Source organism: Macaca thibetana, chromosome 1, assembly GCF_024542745.1.
Source record: "Macaca thibetana thibetana isolate TM-01 chromosome 1, ASM2454274v1, whole genome shotgun sequence".
NCBI lineage: Eukaryota > Metazoa > Chordata > Mammalia > Primates > Cercopithecidae > Macaca > Macaca thibetana.
Genome location: NC_065578.1, coordinates 24,529,663 through 24,550,976, shown reverse-complemented (window position 1 = coordinate 24,550,976; position 21,314 = coordinate 24,529,663). Strand labels below are relative to the sequence as shown.

Here is a 21,314-nt window from a genome sequence, read left to right as displayed (position 1 = left end):
TAGGCAATTTATTTATTCTACAAAATGTACTGAAAGCCTACCCTGCGTCAGGCACTGTTTCTTTCCTTGGACTATAATTATTCTCATTATTACTTTTTACCAAACATAATAATGACAGCAGCTTACATTTTATGACTGCATATCAGCAGGTACTATACACCAGGTGTTTTACACACATCAACTTTATTTAATCCTTATAGCTTTTGAGTGTAGTAGTTGTTATCGCCATTGTACAGATGGGGAAACTGAGGTGGAGCGAAGTTAAGAAACTCACCCAAAGTTACATGACTACAAAGTAGCAGAGACAGGATTCAAACTTAGGCTGGTCTGGTTCTCAAATCCATTCTCCTCCCTGTCCATCACACTGACAGCCAATGGTATGTTTTGCAAGTACATTTGGCCTTGATCAACATGAACTTGTAATGCATGGGTCCACTTCATCACAGATTTTCTCTCTTTTTTTTTTTTTTTGAGATGGAGTCTCACTCTGTCGCCCAGGCTGGAGTGCAGTGGGGTGACCTCGGCTCACTGCAATCTCCACCTCCCAGGTTCAAACAATTCAGCTGCCTCAGCCTCCCGAGTAGCTGGGACTACAGGTGGGCGGCACCATGCCCAGCTAATTTTTTTGTATTTTTAGTAGAGACAGGGTTTCACCATGTTGGTCGGGCTGGTTTCGAACTCCTGACCTCAGGTGATCCGCCCACTTTGGCCTCCTAAAGTGCTGCGATTACAGATGTGAGCCACCAGGCCCAGCCAATGCAGATTTTCTTCTGCCTCTGCCATTCCTGAGACAGAAGACCAACTCCCACTTCTTCCTCCTCAGCCTGATCAACATGAAAATGATGAGGAAAATGATGAGGACCTTTATGATGATCCACTTTCACTTAATGGACAGTAAATATATTTTCTCTTCCTTTTCTTCATGACACTTTTCTCTAGCTTATGTTATTGTAATACAGTATATAATACACAGAACATACAAAATATGTATTAACTTTTCATTGGTAAAGCTTCCAGTCAACAGTAGGTTAATAAGCAGTTATGTTTCTGGGAAGTCAAAAGTTAGACTCAGATTTTCACCCGTGCAGGGGGTTGGCGCCTCTAACCCCTGTGTTGTTCAAGAGTGAACTCTAGATGTTTTTAGGTTATGAGGCACAGACAAAAGGTATTCCTACGGTGGAAGAAAAGAGGGAAATCTACGTCTTCTGTTCAAGCCCTGAGTACTCAGCTGATGTCTAATAAATGATGATGCCTAGAGATGGGAGGCTGCAGACCCTGACCACGAATCACAGGCCTTGCCTGGCTTTCCACTGGGGCAGTGGTGTGCAGGATGTGGCATACACCAACCCCGAGCCCATTCCTCTACCCCACTTTGTTCTTGATGGCCACTGTACGTGGTCACTGGGCGATACAGCAGCATGGTAGTCAATGGCTTGGGTTTTGAAGTCCAGCGGAACTGGGATTAAGACTTTGCAAGTCCTCAAACTTGCCAAATCCCAGTCTCCTCATCTGTGCAATGGGGATAAGATGGGTAATTTAGATTTTATAAGGGCTGTGAGGTAGAAAATGGAAATACAGCCATGGGCTGGACATAGTGGCTCCCGCCTGTAATCCTAGCACTTTGAGAGGATCGCTTGAGCACAGGAGTTCAAGATCAGCCCAGGAAACATAGCAAAACCCCGTCTGAATTAATTTAAAAAATACATATATATTTTTAAAAAAGAGTGAATACAGCTATGGTGCCTGGCATGAGGTATGTGCAAGGAATGGGTTCTTGGGCCTGAAATCAGACACCTCCTAAGAGACAGTTTCCCCCTGCTAACGCTCTGAGGATTTCTAGTTGTTGGTGGTGACTTGGCCATGATGGGCAGGGCTGTGTTTTCGCAGCACGGCCTTGAACGATCTAGCTGATCTCAGAGTGTGTGGCGCAAAGAGCACTGCACTGAGACTCAGGCCACCAGAGTTCCAGTCCCGGTCCCCCAGTTAACATTCTGGATCACACCAGGCAAGCCCTTTCCCCTCTCTGAGCCTTAGTTTCCTCAACTCTAAATGAGGGGGTTGGACTCACCATCAAAGAACCCCTCCAGTGGCGACATTCCAGGACTCTGTGCCCCTTGACAATTTCCCCTGCTGCCAACGGAGGAAGAATTTCTCATGGACTACACAGATTTATTGGAAAGATGGATATCTGTTAAGTACTTTCAAGGTTGTCCAGCTGACCACCAATGGCCATTGGCAGGAGGCCTTTATTCCAAGGTCGTGAACCCTAACCTTCCCCACCTCCTCCTGTTACAAGTTCCGGTGTAAGCTGCTTCCATGAAGGTGCGAGAGGTACAGAGCCTACCAAGACTTCTGCCCGCCAAGACTTCTGCCATGGGCATTTGAGGGCTGGGGGAACAAACAGGGGGAATCAGGGCTGGAAAAGCCCTGAAGTCCTCATGTGGCTTCCTGGGTCCAGGGGACTTGGACGCCCACCCCAGTCAAAATGGGAGCAGCACACACTGTTCTAAGGGCTTTGCAGCATCCTCACCACAGCTGACGCTTGATGAATGCTTCCTATGTGCTGCGCATGAATATAAGCACTTCATGTGTGTGAACTCATTTCGTTCCCAAAACAATCTTGTGAAGGAGGTACTATTATTGTTCCCACTTTATAGATGGGAAAACTGAGGCCCAGAGAGGTTAAGAAACTTGCCCAAGGTCACGCAGCTAGTAAGTGGCAAAGCAGCATGCACATGCAAGCCATCTGGCCCCAGAGTCTAAGTCCTTTTTTGTTGTTGTTGTTTTTGAAACGGAGTCTCTGTTGCCCAGGCTGGAGGGCAGTGACACGATCTCAGATCTCAGCTCACTGCAACCTCTGCCTCCTGGGTTCATGAGATTCTCCCGCCTCAGCCTCCTGAGTACCTGGGATTACAGGCGCCTGTCACCACGCCCAGCTACTTTTTGTATTTTAGTAGAGATGGGCTTTCACCATGTTGACCAGGCTTTGTCTCGAACTCCTGACCTCAAGTGATCCACTCGCCTCAGCCTCCCAAAGGGCTGGGATTACAGGCGTGAGCCACCACACCCGGCTGAGTTCATGTTCTTTAGCTAGCTTATTTAATATTCCCCCAAAGCCTAGCAGCAGGTGTATCATCTGCACCCTTTACAGGCGAGGAAGTCAAGCCTCAGGGTACTGAGCCACTTTACGGTTGGTTCCTCCTTGACTCTGCCATGCATTCTTCAAGCTGCAAATTCACCTCTGTGACATAACGGCAAGAACAGCACCCCCCGATCAAGTGACTGCTCTGTGCCTAGCACGGGGCTAAGCCTTTGCAGGCCTCTCTAATCCTCACCACAGACTGGAGGCGGGGCCCCTGCTCCACTCTACAGCCCCTAAGCAGTAACCTAGAGTTTCCACCCAGGCCTGTCTGGATTCAAAGCCCATGCTCTTTCTGCCACCCAGCCAGACACTAACTGCCCTATCTGGCCACCTCTCAGCAGAGGAGAAAGGGGCAGAGATGAGCCGGGCGTGGTGGCTCACGCCTGTAATCCCAGCACTTTGGGAAGCCAAGGAGGGAAGATCACGAGGTCAGGAGCTCGAGACCAGCCTGACCAACCTGGAGAAACCCTGTCTCTACTAAAAATACAAAAATTAGCCAGACATGGTGGCGCACACCTATAATCCCAGCTACTCAGGAGGCTGAAGCAGGAGAATCGCTTGAACCCGGGAGGCAGAGGTTGAAGTGAGCTGAGGCTGCGCCACTGCACTCCGGCCTAGGCAACAGAGCAAGACTCCATCTCAAAAAAAAAAAAGAGGCAGAGATCAGCCTTGTTCTGAGCCACAAGGCGAGGAACAGGCTGCATCCTCTTTGTTGGTGGCCACTGGGCTTTGGGGAACATCTTCTGACAGGGCCTGCTGAGCCGGATGTGGGTAAAAAGAAAGCCACTTTGACACTGACTTGTTTAGGACACAGAAACTGGCTTCAGAGACGCCTCACCCAGAGATCTTGTCCTTAAAGTAAGAATAGATTCAAGGAAGGGCAAGTGGGCGGCTGGGAGGGGGATTCGCTTGGTGAAGTGCTGCACTGGGAGACCAGGCTCGGGCATCCCACTGCCCCCGCTGCAGCTCCTGTAAATCTCAGCAAAACGAGGCACCCGTGTGAACTCATTACCCTTCCATTACACAGCCCTGCCAGCCCTGCAGGCCAGAGACGAGGCTGCAGGGGCCTGTGTCCAAGCCAAGCACCAGGAGGCGGGGCGCTGCTCAGGGTCTCCTTGTATACCCTACTCAGCCAGCACAGCAGAATGGGCACAGCCTGCCACCGGCACAGTCTGCAGGGCTCGGCCTATAGGGAGGACATTAAATGTCCAGGGATGATGCAACCCAGCAGCCCCCATGAGTCCAGAAAAGAAGTGGTGGGTGACTAGCTGCTTCATTCAGGCCAGTTCATCTCCTATCTTTGGGAATAGTCTAGCTTCAGTGCCCGTCATGGGTTCACCCCAACTAGAACCCCTCTCAGGCTCCGAGAATGCCCCTCAGCCCTCATCCTTTGGGTGTGTTCCCATAAGCCTCTGTATCCTGAGACCCATTTGTGGTGACAGTGATCTGAACTACCACTGTTAACAGGGTCTATTTGTCAGGCAGTCCCTAGGCCGGGATTTAAGTTTATCATTAGCTCCAATTTACAGAAAAACTCAGCCTCAGAGAGAAATGACTTGTTCAAGGTCACACAACCAGGAAGCAGTAAAGTCTGAATTTAAACGAGGTCTGCCGGAAGTTCCAGTCCGTAAGGACTGTCCATGTCAGTACCTGTGGTCACCCGCACTTGTCCCTCTCTCTGAGAGCACCTAGACAGACCTCCAAGAGACTTCAGGAAGGGTTGCCAGTGCATGTCTTGGCAGAGTGGGTAGAACTTTCACTGTCCCATTTATCCCTGTATCCCCAGCATCAGCACGAGGCACTGCCACCTAACAAGTTATATATGGAGAGAAGGAGTCAATCAAGACCGGCTCTCCCTGCCCAGCACCAGGTCCCCATGCACCTCCCTTTCCCAGGCGCCAGCTGCCCACTGCGGCTCATCTGCTGGCTGCAGAGGGAAGGCTCTGCCTCACTGCTAGGAATGCTACAGGTACTGGATGACAGGGTTCCCTGGGCCCTGCCAAGGCCGCTCCTGAGACAGACAACCCAAGGGACCTCAGAGCCTGCCATGGGCTGACTGGGACAACTGCCAACCTCATTTATTACAACAGAAATCATAAATCACTCATGTAGACATGGCCCTTTGCTTGTTCGTACACACTCATTTATATCCTTCTAGTGGTTCCAGTATGAATGATGAACCAACAGGGGCCCAGAGAGGTTAAGTGCCTTGAATTTGGCCACACAGCTCAGGACGGAGTGAGGACTTGCGCTCAGGTCATCCAATTCTAACTCCGGGCTCTTTCCATCATTCCAGATGGCTCAAGCATGCGCCACCAGGCTGGGTGACTGGAAAGGGGCCAGAGGGTTGAGATTTAAATCCTAGGCCCTGAGGAATTTTACAAATTGGAATCTCTCCCAGAAGCATTTCCTGTGATGGTCTGAGCCATACCTGTGCCCGTGCTATGTGCAGTTGGAGAAGTCAACAGCCCCTCCCACCCCACCACCAATTCCCTGAATATTTGCAAACTGCGTTTAGAGAGAAAGAGGAAGCTTTCTTGATAACTTCCTTGTTTATACTAATAGCAAAACTCCAACAACTTTGATGGGATCTGCACCAGCAATCTTTCCCTAGGGCTGATGCAGGATATTTAGGGAAGCTCTGTGTTCTAGGCAGGTAAGATAGCCAGGTTCCTAACGGGAATCAACATATCTCTTTAATTCATATTTGAAGTAAAAGAAACATCTCTCTTCCTCCCATTTGGCTCAGGAATTCATCTCTAAAAATCTATCCCGAGACAAAATTTTATGCCCAAAGATAACTCATGCATTATTTTTAATAGCAAAAAAAATGGAAACAATCTTTGCCCAACATTAGCAAGATGATCAAATGAATTATGGCATATCCATACAATCACAGACACCATTAAAACATTCTTTATGAGGCCGGGCGCGGTGGCTCAAGCCTGTAATCCCAGCACTTTGGGAGGCCGAGACGGGCGGATCACAAGGTCAGGAGATCGAGACCATCCTGGCTAACACGGCGAAACCTCGTCTCTACTAAAAACACAAAAAATTAGCCGGGCGAGGTGGCGGCGCCTGTGGTCCCAGCTACTCGGGAGGCTCAGGCAGGAGAATGGCGTAAACCCGGGAGGCGGAGCTTGCAGTGAGCTGAGATCTGGCCACTGCACTCCAGCCTGGGCGACAGAGAGAGACTCCATCTCAAAAAAAAAAAAAAAAAAAAAAAAAAAAAAAACATTCTTTATGAAAACATTTAGATGACTTCAGGAAACACTTACGATGTAACATGAAGCCAAAAAAAAAAAAAAAAAAAAAAAGAGCAGAAAGGACATAAAATGGTATATAAAAGGGAAAAAAAAGCAGAAAGAAGAAAAGATTGAGAGGAAATAAGCAAAGATGTCGATGGAGGCTGCATCTACAGAGCAGAACAGATTATTATTATTATTTTTTGCCTGATTTGCACTTTTTTGATACTTTCCTTTTCCCCCATACACTCCTAGGATAATGAGAAAAATAAATACATAAAGCTGCCCCAGTTCACACCCCATTTCCCAGAAGAGAAGTGAAATGTCTGAACAGCCAGATAGGTGACGATCTGACTGGTGAAGGGGAGGAAGGTAGATTCCTGTCACTTTTTCCATAACATGGACACCTCTGATAGGGCCGCACACGATGGGGGTGATAGGGGGATATCCCTTGTAAATTTGCCTTTAAGATTTTCCTGGGAATTTCCATCTCAGACTCAGTTATTTGGTTCCTGACTTCAGGAGACTGTATTTGTAAGGGGTGAGGAATCCAGGTATGGGACTGCCCCTCTCCAGCCCCACACCACTCCTGTCCCTCAGGGGAGATGAAGGCCAGGCTGCAGACAAGGGGGATGGCAACTTGCATGGGTGTTACTATTGGAATCTGAGGCCATGCCCACAAGAAGGCAACTTGCAGTCCCTCTGAGCCACAGAGAGAGGCTCCCAAGGCTGGGAGTTAGGAGAATCCTGCGGCTGGGCGAGGACAAAGACACCAGCAAGTGGGGCTGCAGATAAAACACAATGAGTTGCCAGGCAGCAGCAGGACCCATGCCACTGCTCCTGATGTGCGGCTGCTCCATTTGGCTTCCAAGTAGCTTGTGAGCCATGACTCTATACCCTTTTGTTTTTGCTGCTGTTGTCGTTTTGAGATGGGGTCTCAATATGTTGCCCAGGCTGGACCTGAACTCCCAGGCTCAAGGGATCCTCCCACCTCATCCTCCCAAGTGACTGGGAGTACAGGTGAAGGCCACCACGCCCGGCCCCCAACGACTCTAAAAATCATGTACCCAACCCCATCAGATATGTGTTCAGCAATCTACGAAAACATCCAAGACCATTTCATGGCGACACTCCAGAGGAGTGGATTTAAACCTGGTCCTCCGTGTTCTTTAGGTCTCCAAACCTCCATGGGAACAAATCTCCATCCCTCACTATCCCTACTCCCATTTCCAAGTTTCTGCACTTTAAAAAATAAATGATAATTTCATATAAAGCAGTCTGTAAGGCTAGAGAGAAGCATATAGGATTCCCCCTAAATCTAGGAGGACTCAGAAGCCTGAACAGCCCAGAGGAAACACAGACTTGGAAGACCCCAGATGTGAAGAACTGAGGAGCCCCTACAACTCAGGAGGTGAAAAGGCAAAAGTAAAATTCCACTCAGTCACCAGGCGGGCAGTGGGTCCCTCCCCATATCAAAGTGGTTTCAATCGACTCACCGAACATGTTACCCTCGTAGCCGTCTTTCGTTAGTGGACGGAGTTCGTTTTTCCCCATTGCATAACGCTTATAGCTCTGCCAAGCAAACCGCATCATCTGCAAGAAAAAGCAGCACAGAGAGAACCTCAGTGTGACGATTCCTGGCAGTGCGCACTGGCCGCCTGGCTTTGCCCTTTGCAACAGGATTTTAAACTACGTCTAAAAAATAATCTTCCAAATTTTCCAAATTGAAGAAAGTGACTTCCTCTCAACATGATTTTATTTGTACAGTTATAGCTGCTGGGAAGGGCATTCTTCTTAGACAACGCCATGTGTCTAGGGCCTACCCACAGATTTCTTAGAGAAGACAGAAAAAGCACTAAATTCTAGACATCCTTCAGTGCCAAAGTGAAAAGTCACCTCTTCCAGGAAGCCTTCCCTGTTTTGCTCGCTTAAAGTCATCCTCCGAAGGGAAGGAAAACGCGTGCTTGCTGTAACGGAACACTCCCCTGAGCTAGGTATCGTCAACCCATTTTATAGCTAAGGAGACAGGTTGTAGACATGAGGTAACTCATCCGAGATCGCTCAGTCAGTGAGCATGTTGGGAACTGAGCCATCCCCTCTGGCTCCAAAGCCTTAGGTCTGTCCCCAAAGCCTTGGTTTTGTCCCCTAAAATCACCATTCGAGCTCTTTGAACTCCTTTGATCTACCCTGGCCTCCCATGCACTCCAGCTCACCCCAGTTACTTGTTGTTCCTCTAGCTCTGGACCATAAACTCCTTGAGGCTAGAAACAACACTTGCCTTGCCTCAGTTTCTCCCACAGCAACCAGCACAGGGCTTGGCACAGGTAGGCATCAATGGATGCTTATGGACTGTCACCCAGAGTATGCACGAGTTCTTACGATGCAAGGCAGCTACATCGGCTCTCAGGAGCGTCACGCCAGCACCTTGCTCCCCAGCTGCCCCAGGATCTTCAGGCTGAAGCAGATGCAAGGTGACAGTCCACCCCCAACCCTGTGCTGCAGCCCCCAAGGTCTCCCTCATTTGCCTTTATGGTGTGCCCCTTTTCCCTTGGCATGGCTGGCTGCAGAGGGAGCACAGCACAGCAGAGTTCTGGAGTGACCTGTGGAGCAGAGGAGGAGCCCGGGGCCCGCAGTGGCAGCAGAGCTGAGACGCAGGTGGATGGGGAGGCAGCCTAGTGCTGGGAAATACTCAGGCTCCCAGATCGGAGATGCCTAGGTCCTAATCCCACCTCTGACGCGATCTCTGTGACTCTGGCATGAAATTAGTTGCATCAGCTGAGATCTGCTTTAGCAAGGGACAAGGCCAGCCTTGCCACCATCCTGGTAGGTTGAAATGAAAGAAAGTAGTGGGAATGCCCAGTTTCCGACCAGACACAGCAAGCGATTGACAAACACTAGCTCTATTTCCTCCTTGACCTTTAAAATACTGGTTCTCCAAGCCTCGGCTATCCACCCCTCCTTTCATCCAGTCTCTTAGCTCTCAAATGTCGGCTGGCATCAGAATCATTGGGGGGCTTGTTAAAACAGGTTATTGGGCCCCACCCTGAGTTTCTGATCCAGCAGGTCTGGGGTGGGGCCCAAGAATCTGCTTTTCTACCAGTTCCCATGTGCTGCTGCTGGCCCATGGGCCACATCTGAGAAGCACCAACCTGTTACATTGTATCGCTCACTTCCAGACACTGTCCTGCATCCCTTGGCTTTCCCCTCCTCTCTCCCAGCCTGTGTTTCCCGCCTTAGCAGCCCACTTTCTAGGATATCACCACCCGTATTCTCCATGCTCGGCCACTCCTGGTGCCCACGCTTAGAAGACGTCTCTTCCAGGCACACCAGGACAGTAAACAGCTGCTCTCACTGCTGCAGCCCGAATGCACAAACCAGGAGGGCAGGTAGACCTGACAGGTGCATGGCCTGGACTCTCCATGAAATGGCAGAATAATCTAGCACCGCTGCCCCATTTCACAGATGATGAAACTGAGGTCCAGAGATGAGAAGTGCTCAGGGCAGCACAGCAGCCAGGTCAGAACCTGGCTCACTCATCTCCCAGAGCAGCAGATACCCCCCAGGCTTGGCCAGACATGTGGCTTCCCATGTGACACACATGCAAACGTCATGGTAATACAGTCAAGCACTTGGCACGGGCTTTGAGTCCTGGTTCCATTCCTCTGTTATTTTCTACTTATCTTCAATCGGCAATAACAACAAATAATTGCCAGGCATGAGTGCTTGAGAGAGAACGGCCTCCTCCCTCAGTCTCTCTTATCTGGGGGCTTTCTCTATTAAGTCAGTGTTGGGGGAGAGCGGGCAGGTGGCTGGGGGGCTGGGGTGGGGAGCAGCAAGCTGTTAATGCATAAATGACAGCAGAAAAGGAGGAGGAGAGGTCTAAGCGGGGGGCCACACCCCACCCTGAAAATTCCCCCTACCTAGAGAGAGAGAAGTGGGTGTTCAGGAGTAATTACGAGAATCACAGGTATCTACGTGGTCTCAAAGAAGCTGTCACTGCAGGAATGTGAGGTTTGGAATGTGGCCCGTTTTCACAGTCATCCACAACAAGGGAGGGAATGAAGGCACAAAACATCTCAGCATCACTGGGGACTGAATTCACAAGGCAATCAGGGCTGACTCTTCGTGTTTTCGTTCCTTCAATGCACACGTGCCTCCTGACTCAGGCCATGGGTGGCTCAGCCTAGATGCTGGGTGAGCAGGGGACAGGGGATGAAGAGGACAGCCTCCCTCCCAGAAAGGTGGTCCTTCTCTCTCTCCCTAACACACCCTAAGTAAGCCCCTACTAGGTGTCCTGTCCTGTGTCTGGGCTATAGCCACGGGGAATGCACTCCCAGCTCCTACCCTCTGCCCCCCTGCCAACTGCCCATCTTCCTTCAGGTCCCAGCTGAAAGGGCACCTTTGCAGGGAGGCCTTCTTCCCAGCCCGAAGTCAGACACCATCCCACATTCCTGATGCAGACCCATGGTGGCCTGCAGTCAAGCTTTTATACCTGCAACTATTTGGTCAGGCCCCCCACCCCCATTCACAGCTACATGCCCCACAGTGCATCCAAGGGCCGGCACAAAGAAGGTGCTTGTTAAGTATTTGCTGAATTGGTTCTGGAGCTTAACATATGGCTGGAAGACTCAATGTGGACCACACGCTTCACAGGCAAGACATGTAACAGGCAAACAAGCCAGAGAGGAGGGGCTGCTGGACAACAGGTGTTCAGAAGAGGGCAAGTGTGTGTCTCAAGGGAAGCTTCGTGGATGGATGAACAAGAGTTCTGATGGACAGGTAGAACTGTGAGGGGCACAAGAAAGAGTGACCCACAGAAAGGCTAATGTTTTCACTCTAGAACTGGTGATGTGTGCCATGGGTAATACCTGGACTTTAGAGACAGACAGTTCCTGAAATCATGCTTAGGCAGTTCTGAGACCTCAAAGGTCACCTGGGGAAGTTCCTTAATAGTAGTCTCTCTCTCTCTCTCTCTCTTTTTTTTTTTTTTTTTTGAGATGGAGTCTTGCTCTGTTGTCCAGGCTGGAGTGCAGTGGTGAAATCTCAGCTCACCACAACCTCCGCCTCCCAGGCTCAAGCGATTCTCCTGCCTCAGCCTCCCGAGTAGCTGGGATTACAGGCGTGTGCCACCACGCTCAGCTAATTTTTGTATTTTTAGTAGAGATGAGGTTTCACCATGTTGGTCAAGTTGGTCTCAAACTCCTGACCTCAAGTGATCCACCTGCCTCGGCCTCCCAAAGTGCTGGGATTACAGGTGTGAGCCACCATGCCTGGCCAGTGGTCTCTTTTTGAACACTCTCAGTGACGGGCTGCTCTCCACCTTCCCAGGCAGCCCATTCGATTGTGGAGTTTCACAAAGTTCTTCCTTAATCAACGGAAATCTGTTTTCCCTTATGGGCCACAGGGGAGACAATTCTTCCTGCTTCCATACCACAGACCTTTAGCCACGGGGAGCCAGCTCTTGAAGTGCACTCACCTACTGAGCCCTCTGAAACTGCAGACCCACACGACACAGCGTTCTTCTAGGTGCCCCACGCCTCTGTCACTCACTTGCTGTGGCTGGTCATTCTTTTGGAAATGAGCAGAAACCGAAGTGCCCATTTGCTCTGGTCACCTCTGGGCCAGACTGTGTAGGTGTGGACTTGTCATTTGTCCCTAATAACTTCCATCTCCTTGGACTCTGCCTATCATTCCATGCTGTAAGGATCTCTCTGGTTAGATCCAACCTTTCTGGAACCAGATCTTATTCAACACATGTGTCTGCCTCCTCTGGGTAATCTGCAGACTTGATGGGACTGCTATCTGCATCTACCCTCAGGTTTTGAACCGACACATAAACAGCCAGCTGAGGACTAAGTCAGGAAAACAGCCTCAGGAGTCTCTCTCCTGGACCCAGCTCCCTTCTTTGTTTGTTTGTTTTGTTTTGTTTTTCTTTGATGTCATTCATCAGCAAGTAAGAAATCTGCCAAGCAATCCGTACAACCCCCGATTCTCCATTTTTGTACACCAAGATATTGTGAAAGACAGGCTAAAATATAAAAACACTCTGCCCTAGTACAGCTAGTACAGAAAAATAAATTGCTTTTATGATTGTTGTTAGAGAACCTATTTTGGCTCCTATAGATCATCATTTTTTATCCTAAATGCTTGCAAATCACTAACTTAAAAATCTATTAGTCCCACTAGGATGGCCATACTAAATAAGATGGATGATGAAAAGTGTTGGCCAGGATATGGTGAAATCAGAAGCCTCATACATGGCTGGTTGCAATGAAAATGGTGCGGCGACTTTGGAGAACAGTTTGGCAAAAAAAGTTAAATATGGAGTTACCATATGACCTAACAATTCTAATTCTAGGTACGTATCTGTGCAGAAAAGTTAATGCAGCAGATCTTAGACGTCTGTCCTCAGAAAGGCCTGCTTGCGAGGTGGGTCCTCAGCTGGTGTCTAGGAACCTGGGTTTTGCGAGTGCTTCTATCAGTCTCTAACTGATAAAGGTGGTTTCCTGTGTCTGGACTGTTTGTACAATGTGGCTTATGCTAAACAGCTACTTTCCTTCTGGAGTCTGGAATGCTGGTACTTGTTAGAAAGGGGGTGGCTACCTCGGGCACTGAGTCTCTAAAGAGCTTCCTTGGTCGATAACACCTTACACATCTTCACTGGGAGAGAACTCTTGGAAGCCTGCACCTGGTTTCCTCTGGATTTGTCCCCATCCACTGTTTCCTTTGCTAATTTTGCTCTGTAAACTTTCTTTTTTTTTCTTTCTTTTTTTTCTTTTTCTTTTCTTTTTTTTTTTTTTGAGACAGAGTTTCGCTCTTATTGCCCAGGATGGAGTGCAATGGAACAATCTCAGTTCACCGCAACCTCTACCTCCCGGGTTCAAGCGATTCTCCTGCCTCAGCCTCCTGAGTAGCTGGGATTACAGGCATGCACCACCACACCCAACTAATTTTTTTTTTTTTTGTATTTTTAGTAGAAACAGGGTTTCCCCATGTTGGTCAGGCTGGTCTTGAACTCCTGACCTCAGGTGATCCGCCCGCCTTGCCTCCCAAAGTGCTGGGATTACAGGTGTGAGCCACTGAGCTCGGCTGCTCTGAAACCTTCCACTGTGATAAATCATCACCATCACAAGAACTATGGGCTGAGTCCTATGAGTCTTCCTAGTACATCACTGAATCCAGGAGTGGTGTCTTGGGGACCCCTAACACATACCCCAGAAAGATAACAACATATAGCCACACAAAAACCTGGACACAGATGTTCACAGTGGCACTATCTGTAATAACCAAAAAGTGGAAACAGCCCAAATGTCCACGGATTGAATGGATCAACAGAATGTGGTATACTATGCAATGGAATATTATTCAGATGGAAAAAGGAATTAAGCACTGTCATGGGCTACAGCATGGATGAAACTTGAGATACTATGATTAGTGAAAGATGCCAGATGCATAAATGCTACCTGGAGTATGATTCCATTTGTAGGAAATGTCCAGAATAAGCAAATCCATCCAAGCAGAAAGCAGATTAGTGGTTGCCCAGGACTAGAGGAAGGGAGAAATGGGGAGTGACTGTTCATGGGCATGGGGTCTTTTCAGAGTAATGAAATTTTTCTACAATTGATTGTGGTGATGATTCACAATTCTGTGAATATATTAAAATGACTGAGGCTGGTCGTGGTGGCTCACGCCTGTAATCCCAGCACTTTGGGAGGCCGAGGTGGGCAGATCATCTGAGGCCAGGAGTTCAAAACCAGCCTGGCCAACATGGTGAAACACTGTCTCTACTAAAAACACAAAAATTAGCCGGGCGTGGTGGCAGGTGCCTGTAATCCCAGGTACTCAGGAGGCTGAGGCAGGAGAATTTCTTGAACCCGGGAGGCAGAGGTTGCAGTGAGCCGAAATCGCGCCACTGCATTCCAGCCTGAGCCACAGAGTGAGACTCCGTCTTGAAAATAAAATAAAATGACTAAAATGTATACTTTAAAAGTCAGATTTTATGGTATGTGAATTCTCTCTCTCTCTCTCTCTCTCTATATATATATATATATACACACACACACACACACATATATATATATATACACATACACACACACACACATATATATTTTTTGAGACAGAGGTCTTGCTGTGTCACCCAGGCCTCTATCCAGAGGTAGGCTCTATCTCAAAAAAAAAAAAAGAAAAGAAAAGAAAGAAAAATGTCATTATTTTTGGAAATACACAGTGAAGTATTTTAGGGTAGAGGACATTATATTTGCAACTTTCAGATTGGTTCACAAGACAATATGTATGTACATGCGTATATGTATATTATGCATACAGTGTGCATATATATTATATATATGTAAAGCAAATGAGTGAAAAACAGAGAGAAAGCAAACAGGGTAAAATGTTAACATTTGTGGAGTCTGGGTGAAGGAAAACGTAAAATCTTTGTTAGATTTTTATAACTTTTCTGTAAGTCTGAAATTCTTTTATTTTTTTTTTAACTCATTTAGGAAACTTTACTGGAGGCTGTCATTTTCACCCAAATTTATACATTACAGAATTCTACTTTTCCTTCACTTTTTATAAATTACAACAGAATGTGGCCATTATCAGTCTCCCTGAAGTTCCTCTTAGCCCCCAGTTCCTCAATGGCCTGGATGGTCTCACCAAGCCTGTTCCCCACGCTGGTCAGAGGAGGAAGAAGTCTGGTGAACAAATTAGGAACTAGCTATTTTGGTTCCTCCTTTTATAATTATATTAGCATGCTCAAAGGAGGTGCCTGTTTTCTTCCTACTCCAAAAAAATTAAAAGGCTCCTTTGGTGGTTCTGAGAATTTTCTACAAGTCTCAGCTCAATTCAGGCTTCAGCCCTCATGCCCGCTTCTCCCACTTCTGGGTCACTCCCTTCTCCTGAACTCAGCTCTGTGCCCCTTCCTTCCCTCTTCTGCATAAATCCTTTCAGGAAATTTTAAAAACAAGGTTTACCTCACTCTCTCTCTCGTCTCGTCTCTCTCTTGTCTTGTCTCTCTCTCTGTTTCTCTACCTTTTAATGTATTGAAGGCACACAAGCTCATTGAAGAAAAGCAGATTACAAGAGAAGGAAAACAACTGCCCATTATTTAACTCCAACCACCAATCCCATTTTGGTGTCTTTCTCTCCACTCTTTTCCCTCTCATATTGTACCTTTGTTTCTTCCCATAATTATGACATATTGCAATTTTATTACAAAGGTTTTGTAAATATCACTTTTTATAGCTATATAATAGCTTAGAAAGTAGGTTCATCATCATTTACTTCACCTCTTTCCCATATAATTACACATTTTGGTGATTTCTAGTTTGGGGCTATTGTAAATAATGCCATAGCAAACATCTTTGTGCACATAACATTTTGAATAATTTCCTTAGACCAGAGTTTCTAAGAAATTGCTAAGAAAAAACTTTTAAAGCTATTAATATGTAATGCCCTTTTAAGATATTACAGTCAGACAGCATGTTTTGCCCACCACTGTGCAAAACTTGGTGAACAGGAAACAATGTATAACGATTTTGTGACGATACAGTAAAGTAGTTCAGTTGGGGAGATAAAACGAACAAAATGAACAATCATCACTCACATCTGTGCAGCTCTTTGCATATTTTAACTCATTTGATTTGGCCAGTTCAGTGGGCTTGACAGGATAGATATTTTTTCCATTTGGAAATAATTATGCCAGGGCTAAAGTAGGAGATGTAAAGTAGTAAACAGGTATTAAAAATTATGTTTACAAATGTTTCATGATAGGTAAAAACACTCATTACATATTATTAGGTGGAAAAGCGGAACACAAAATTACATAGCATGAAATTCACCGGCCTATGTATGTTTGCAAAAAAGACTGAAAGAAAATACACCAAATTCTTAACAGTGGTTATGTCTGATAGAAGTTTAGTGATTTCCTTTTCTTCTTATTGACCTATATTTTCTGAATTTTCTACAATGAATATCTAGAAATGTTTTGTGATGTGAAAAACACAGGTTGTTAAAATGAAAAACAAAAAGAAGACATCATATGGCGCTACCCTTAAGTCAGAAGAAAGTGCTTGGGTGGTCAGCCGTGGGGTAGGTGGGACCAAGTTAGGTTTTGATTAAAAAAAAAAAAAAGGAGGTCTTTACCGCAGGGAGTCAGAGAGAAGGTCACCCAGCAAGAGAAACAACATCAAACAGAAGCACAGATCCAGAACTCCAGAGTCAAAGAGAATTTTAGGACCAGAGACATCATCTATTCTCAAAGCCACATTTTATAAGAACTATATGAGACTCAGAAAGGGAAGGGACTTGCCTCGGCTAGGACCCGGACACTAACAGCACAGAGATAATCATGTCTCTAAGAACATGGGCCAGGGCGGTGCCATAGCTGACTGGGGAAAGGGCCAGAGCTACAGCAAGAGATACTCAGGACAGGTGCAAGAACATGATAGTCGGAACCAATCAATGTGAGAAGTACATACCAAAAGAAACTGTATCCCTGTCCCCACTGGGTTCTAGAAACGCACAACAGACAGTCATTGTGTGTGTGTGTGTGTGTGTGTCCACGCTAGAGATACAGCGTGGCTCTAGATGGTCTCTGGAAGCCCCTCCCTTCCTGTAGCCTGTGATTTATAGATTCAAAGAGCACCTAACAATAGACCACAAAGCCTTCCCTTCACTCAAGTCTTGCAAAGGCGGAAAACAAAGCTCCAAAGATAGGGACACAGGCAGGGCCATCGGAGCTGAATCCTAAGAAATCTCTTCAGTTCTTCCTCAAACAAAAGATGTTCTTGTCTACCTGAACAAATCAAAATGACATGGGATTTTTTAACGCAAAATATTTACTAGTGTGAGGCAGGACACTATTATTTGGTTTAAGATTTTCTTTCTACTTGTGTCAGAGCTCAAGGGTTCTCTCGTGCAGAAAAGAGACTAGAATCGATCACCCAGGCACAGATGCCCACTCAGCTGAGGACCCCAGAACAATGCCATCAAGAGAGAAAGGATGCATTCGAGGAGCGGAGGACATGTGGGTGCCGGCAGACCGCTCCCAGAGTGGAAGACTCTAAAGTTTGTGTTGGACAGTGATTGGGGGGGACAACTTGGAAGGAAGGGGGTGAGCACTGAATATTGAGACATTCTCCCCCACTTTAAAAAATCACACACATGGCCGGGCGCGGTGGCTCAAGCCTGTAATCCCAGCACTTTGGGAGGCCGAGACGGGCGGATCACGAGTTCAGGAGATCGAGACCATCCTGGCTAACACGGTGAAACCCCGTCTCTACTAAAATACAAAAAAAAAATTAGCCGGGCGAGGTGGCGGGCGCCTGTACTCCCAGCTACTCGGGAGGCTGAGGCAGGAGAATGGCGTGAACCCGGGAGGCGGGGCTTGCAGTGAGCTGAGATCCGGCCATTGCACTCCAGCCTGGGCAACAGAGCTAGACTCCGTCTCAAAAAAAAAAAAAATCACACACATACATACAAGGCCAGCTCTGGCAGTGACCCAGAACCACAGTTGCTACATTCAAAGCTGCCAAGAAGGGAAATGGATTTTCCTAGTCATTAAAGACAAGTGCTCACACCATGACGTGCAGCCTTATTGGCGTCTCCCAGCAGTGACACCTGGCCCTATTTGCAGGGGCCAAGTGGGAAGGGATTTGGTCTCTAATGATTCTGGGATCTAATGACTATGCAGACAGAGAGCTTAGAACATTGGTTTGGTTTTTTTCTCTCTCTCACTTTCAGCACAGTCCAAGGAAAGAGCTGACAGCTTGGTACCTAAACACTATCCACGTTATATTTTCTGATCCAGTCCCATTTATTGGCACAACACAACATGACCTGGTTGGTGATTCCAACGAGGCTCCTGCAAATACACAGCCCAGGTCTACCGCTCAGAAGCTGGGCACAGGAGGGGGTCTGGTTGCCCTGGGAGGTGGAGCTGGGGAGTAGAAGGGGAGATGCTGCCTCCAACCCTCTCAGTTTCAGGTTTATTCCAGCTATTGAAAGGCCAACGTGGGGAATGAGCATGTGATACAACTCCCATACACCTGAGGTCCAGACAGCTCGCCCACATCCTGCCCACGGGGATTCAGGTTTGAGCAGTTTCAGGAATTGCATCCTGTCTGCAGCTGTTTCTAAGGCATCAGGGTCGAGAGTGTGCAGGCACTCTCAGGCAGAGACCCTTGCTGCTCAAAATGCTCCAGGGACCAGGAGCAGGGCCACCCAGGGAGCACGTTAGAAACAGAGTACCTCAGCTCCACCCTCCCACCTGCTTAATCTGAAGCAGCATTTTAACAAGAGCCCCAGGTGATTCAAATGCACATTGAAACTTGAGAGGCTGCTCCAGGGCTCTGCCACCTTACTGGCTGTGTGGCCTTGAGTGAGTGCCTTAACCTCTAAGAGTCTCAGTTTCCTTATCTGTGAAAGGACAGAAATACTTAATCCTTAGAATAACCCTGAGAGTAAATAACATATGTAAAGTGTTGAGCACAATGGCTGGTATATAATATGTGCACAATAAAAAGCAGCCACGGCATGGATGTGGCGAAAAGGGAACACTTTTACACTGCTGGTGGGAATATACGTTAGTACAACCACTACGGAAAACAGTATGGAGATTCCTTAAAGAACTAAAAGTAGAACTACCATTTGATCCAGCAATCCCACTACTGGGTATCCACCCTCACCAAATAAGTGATTATATGAAAAAGACACATGCATACACATGTTTATAGCTGCACAATTCGCAACTGCAAAGATATGAAACCAACCCGAGTGCCCATTCGACCAATGAGTAGATAAAGAAAATGTGGTACATATACACCATGGAATACTACTCAGCCATAGAAAGGAATGAAATAATGTCCTTTGCAGCAACTTAGAAGGAGCTGAAGGCCCTTATTCTAAGTGAAGTAACTCAGGAATGGAAAACTAAATATTGTGTATTCTCATTTATAAGAGGAAGCTAAGCTATGAGAACACAAAGGCATAAGAATGATATAAGGGACTTTGGGGACTCAGAGTTGGGGAAAGATTGCAGGGGTTGAGGGATAAAAGTCTACATATTGGATACAGCATAAACTGCTCAGGTGACAGGTGCACAAAAATCTCAGAAATCACCACTAAAGAACTTAAATATGTAACCAAAAACTACCTGTACCCCAAAAACTATTGAAATAAAAAAATCAATCAATCAATAAAAAGCAGCCACTGGATACTGCTATCCTATTAACATATCCACTAAAAGAGAAATATCTCTCCATCCACTTCTCTTGGTACCACCACCGTGAGCACCACCCTAATCCAAACCACTCCCATCTCTCCATGGAACTCCTGCGACCGCCTCAACTGGCCTAGACGGGCCCTCCCTGGCTTCCTACACTGCTCTCCACAGTGTAGCCAGGGTGGTTATTTGAAGTGCAAATTTATTCATCTCTCTCTGCTTCATCCCAAACACACACTTAAATAAACTCCTTCTTGAGGCCCATCAGGCCCCAGGAAGTCACCCACTCATGCCTTCAGTCAGCTTGTCCTCCCCATCTCTGCCCCAGCCACACTAGCTTTCTCTCTGCGTTCCTCAGCGAACCACGCCTCCCCCTGCCACAGGGCCTTTGTGCACAACAGTCCCGCTCCTTGGACCACTCCTCCCTCCTGTTTTTGCCTGCCGAATTCCACTCATCTTTCAGCGCCCAGGCTTGGTTGCCACTTCCCAGAGAAGTCTTCCCTTCAGGTTGAATCACCCTATTATGGAGGATTATTAAAGTCAAAATTTTACATCAGTTGTGTGACTGATTAATTAGTATCTATTTCCCCCCATGAGAATGCAGGCTCCACGAGGCTCTGTTGACTCCATTGCTCATTATTGCTCCCTGACACCTAGGAGAGTACCCAGCACATACAGACTTTCCATAAAAATACGTTGATTAAATGACTAAGGATGGTGACAACACAGGAGGCACCCTCTAGGGCTGCTCATGTCAAAGGATTAAGGGGGATGCCTGCGACAGAAGCGCTCACTGCCCAGGGCCCTTGACTCAACAAGGATTTATCAAAGGCCCAATAAGGGGACAGCTCCGATTGTGAGGCCACAACAGCAAGAGCAGGTGAGACCCTTCCCAGCGAGACTTTGGTCCTGGAGCAGCATGCAGACAAACAAAAGCAGCTGCGCAGAGAAGGCCACCAGACCTGGGAGCCGCTGCATCGGGACGGGTCCCCATCCGCTCTGTTCTATCACAGATTGGGTGTTAGGTGGGGGCAGGGAGACAGCGTGTGGGGGACACAGATGAGGGACAGTGGAAAAGATCTTAGGGCACCCACAGTGAAATTCCAATGCGAAATGGTTCAACAAAACCTGCCCATGGGCAGGTGTCTCCACCATTTCCAAAATGCTTTGCCTTTTTCATTTGAGCCTTACAGTCACCTGTGAGTTAGGCAGGGTAGGGGACATCACCCCCATTTTACAGCAAAAGAAACCACACTTCCACATACAGACATTTATGGGACGTATTGTGTCATGCACACTGCTAAGTGCTTTTGTATGCACGTGCACATGCCGTTTTCACCACACCTCCGTGAGGTGGTCCTGGGGAGGAGGTAAGGCGTAGCAGTTCAGAGCCTGGCTTTGGATCCTGGCTTTACCCAGCTGTGTGTCCCTGGACAAGATACTTAACCTCTCTGTGCCTCAATCTGTTCATCTGTTTAAAAACAATGATACTGTTATACTTATCTAGTGTTTTCCATGAGTCATCAGTGCTTTACATATAAACAAATTTAACCTTCACACTAATCTTATAGGATTGGTACAACATCACTCTCATTTTCAGGTAAGGAAACTGAGGTACTTGCCCAAGTATCATACCAAGTAAGCAGCAGAGGCAGGATAGGAATGCAGGTGGTCTGTGCTCACGGCCACAATACTCCAC

General features: G+C 47.3%; 2 protein-coding genes and 1 long non-coding RNA gene across 3 annotated transcripts in view; 1 reads left to right on the top strand and 2 right to left on the bottom strand.

Moving 5' to 3' along the window:
* SYF2 (SYF2 pre-mRNA splicing factor) overlaps positions 1-21,314 on the top strand; it is a 466,254-nt gene that overhangs the window by 56,824 nt on the left and 388,116 nt on the right. The gene's annotated exons all lie outside the window — the stretch shown is intronic.
* Positions 1-21,314, bottom strand: part of MAN1C1 (mannosidase alpha class 1C member 1) — a 179,277-nt gene that overhangs the window by 96,830 nt on the left and 61,133 nt on the right. The window contains exon 2 of the mRNA XM_050791301.1: positions 7,884-7,980. Coding sequence (XP_050647258.1) covers positions 7,884-7,980 — 97 coding nt within the window. The remainder of the gene's footprint in view (positions 1-7,883; positions 7,981-21,314) is intronic.
* Positions 12,908-17,552, bottom strand: LOC126956933 (uncharacterized). Its single transcript, XR_007726544.1, has 2 exons — positions 14,457-17,552; positions 12,908-14,420 (listed from the first exon to the last, which is right to left on the bottom strand). It is a non-coding gene; the product is annotated as an uncharacterized LOC126956933 (long non-coding RNA).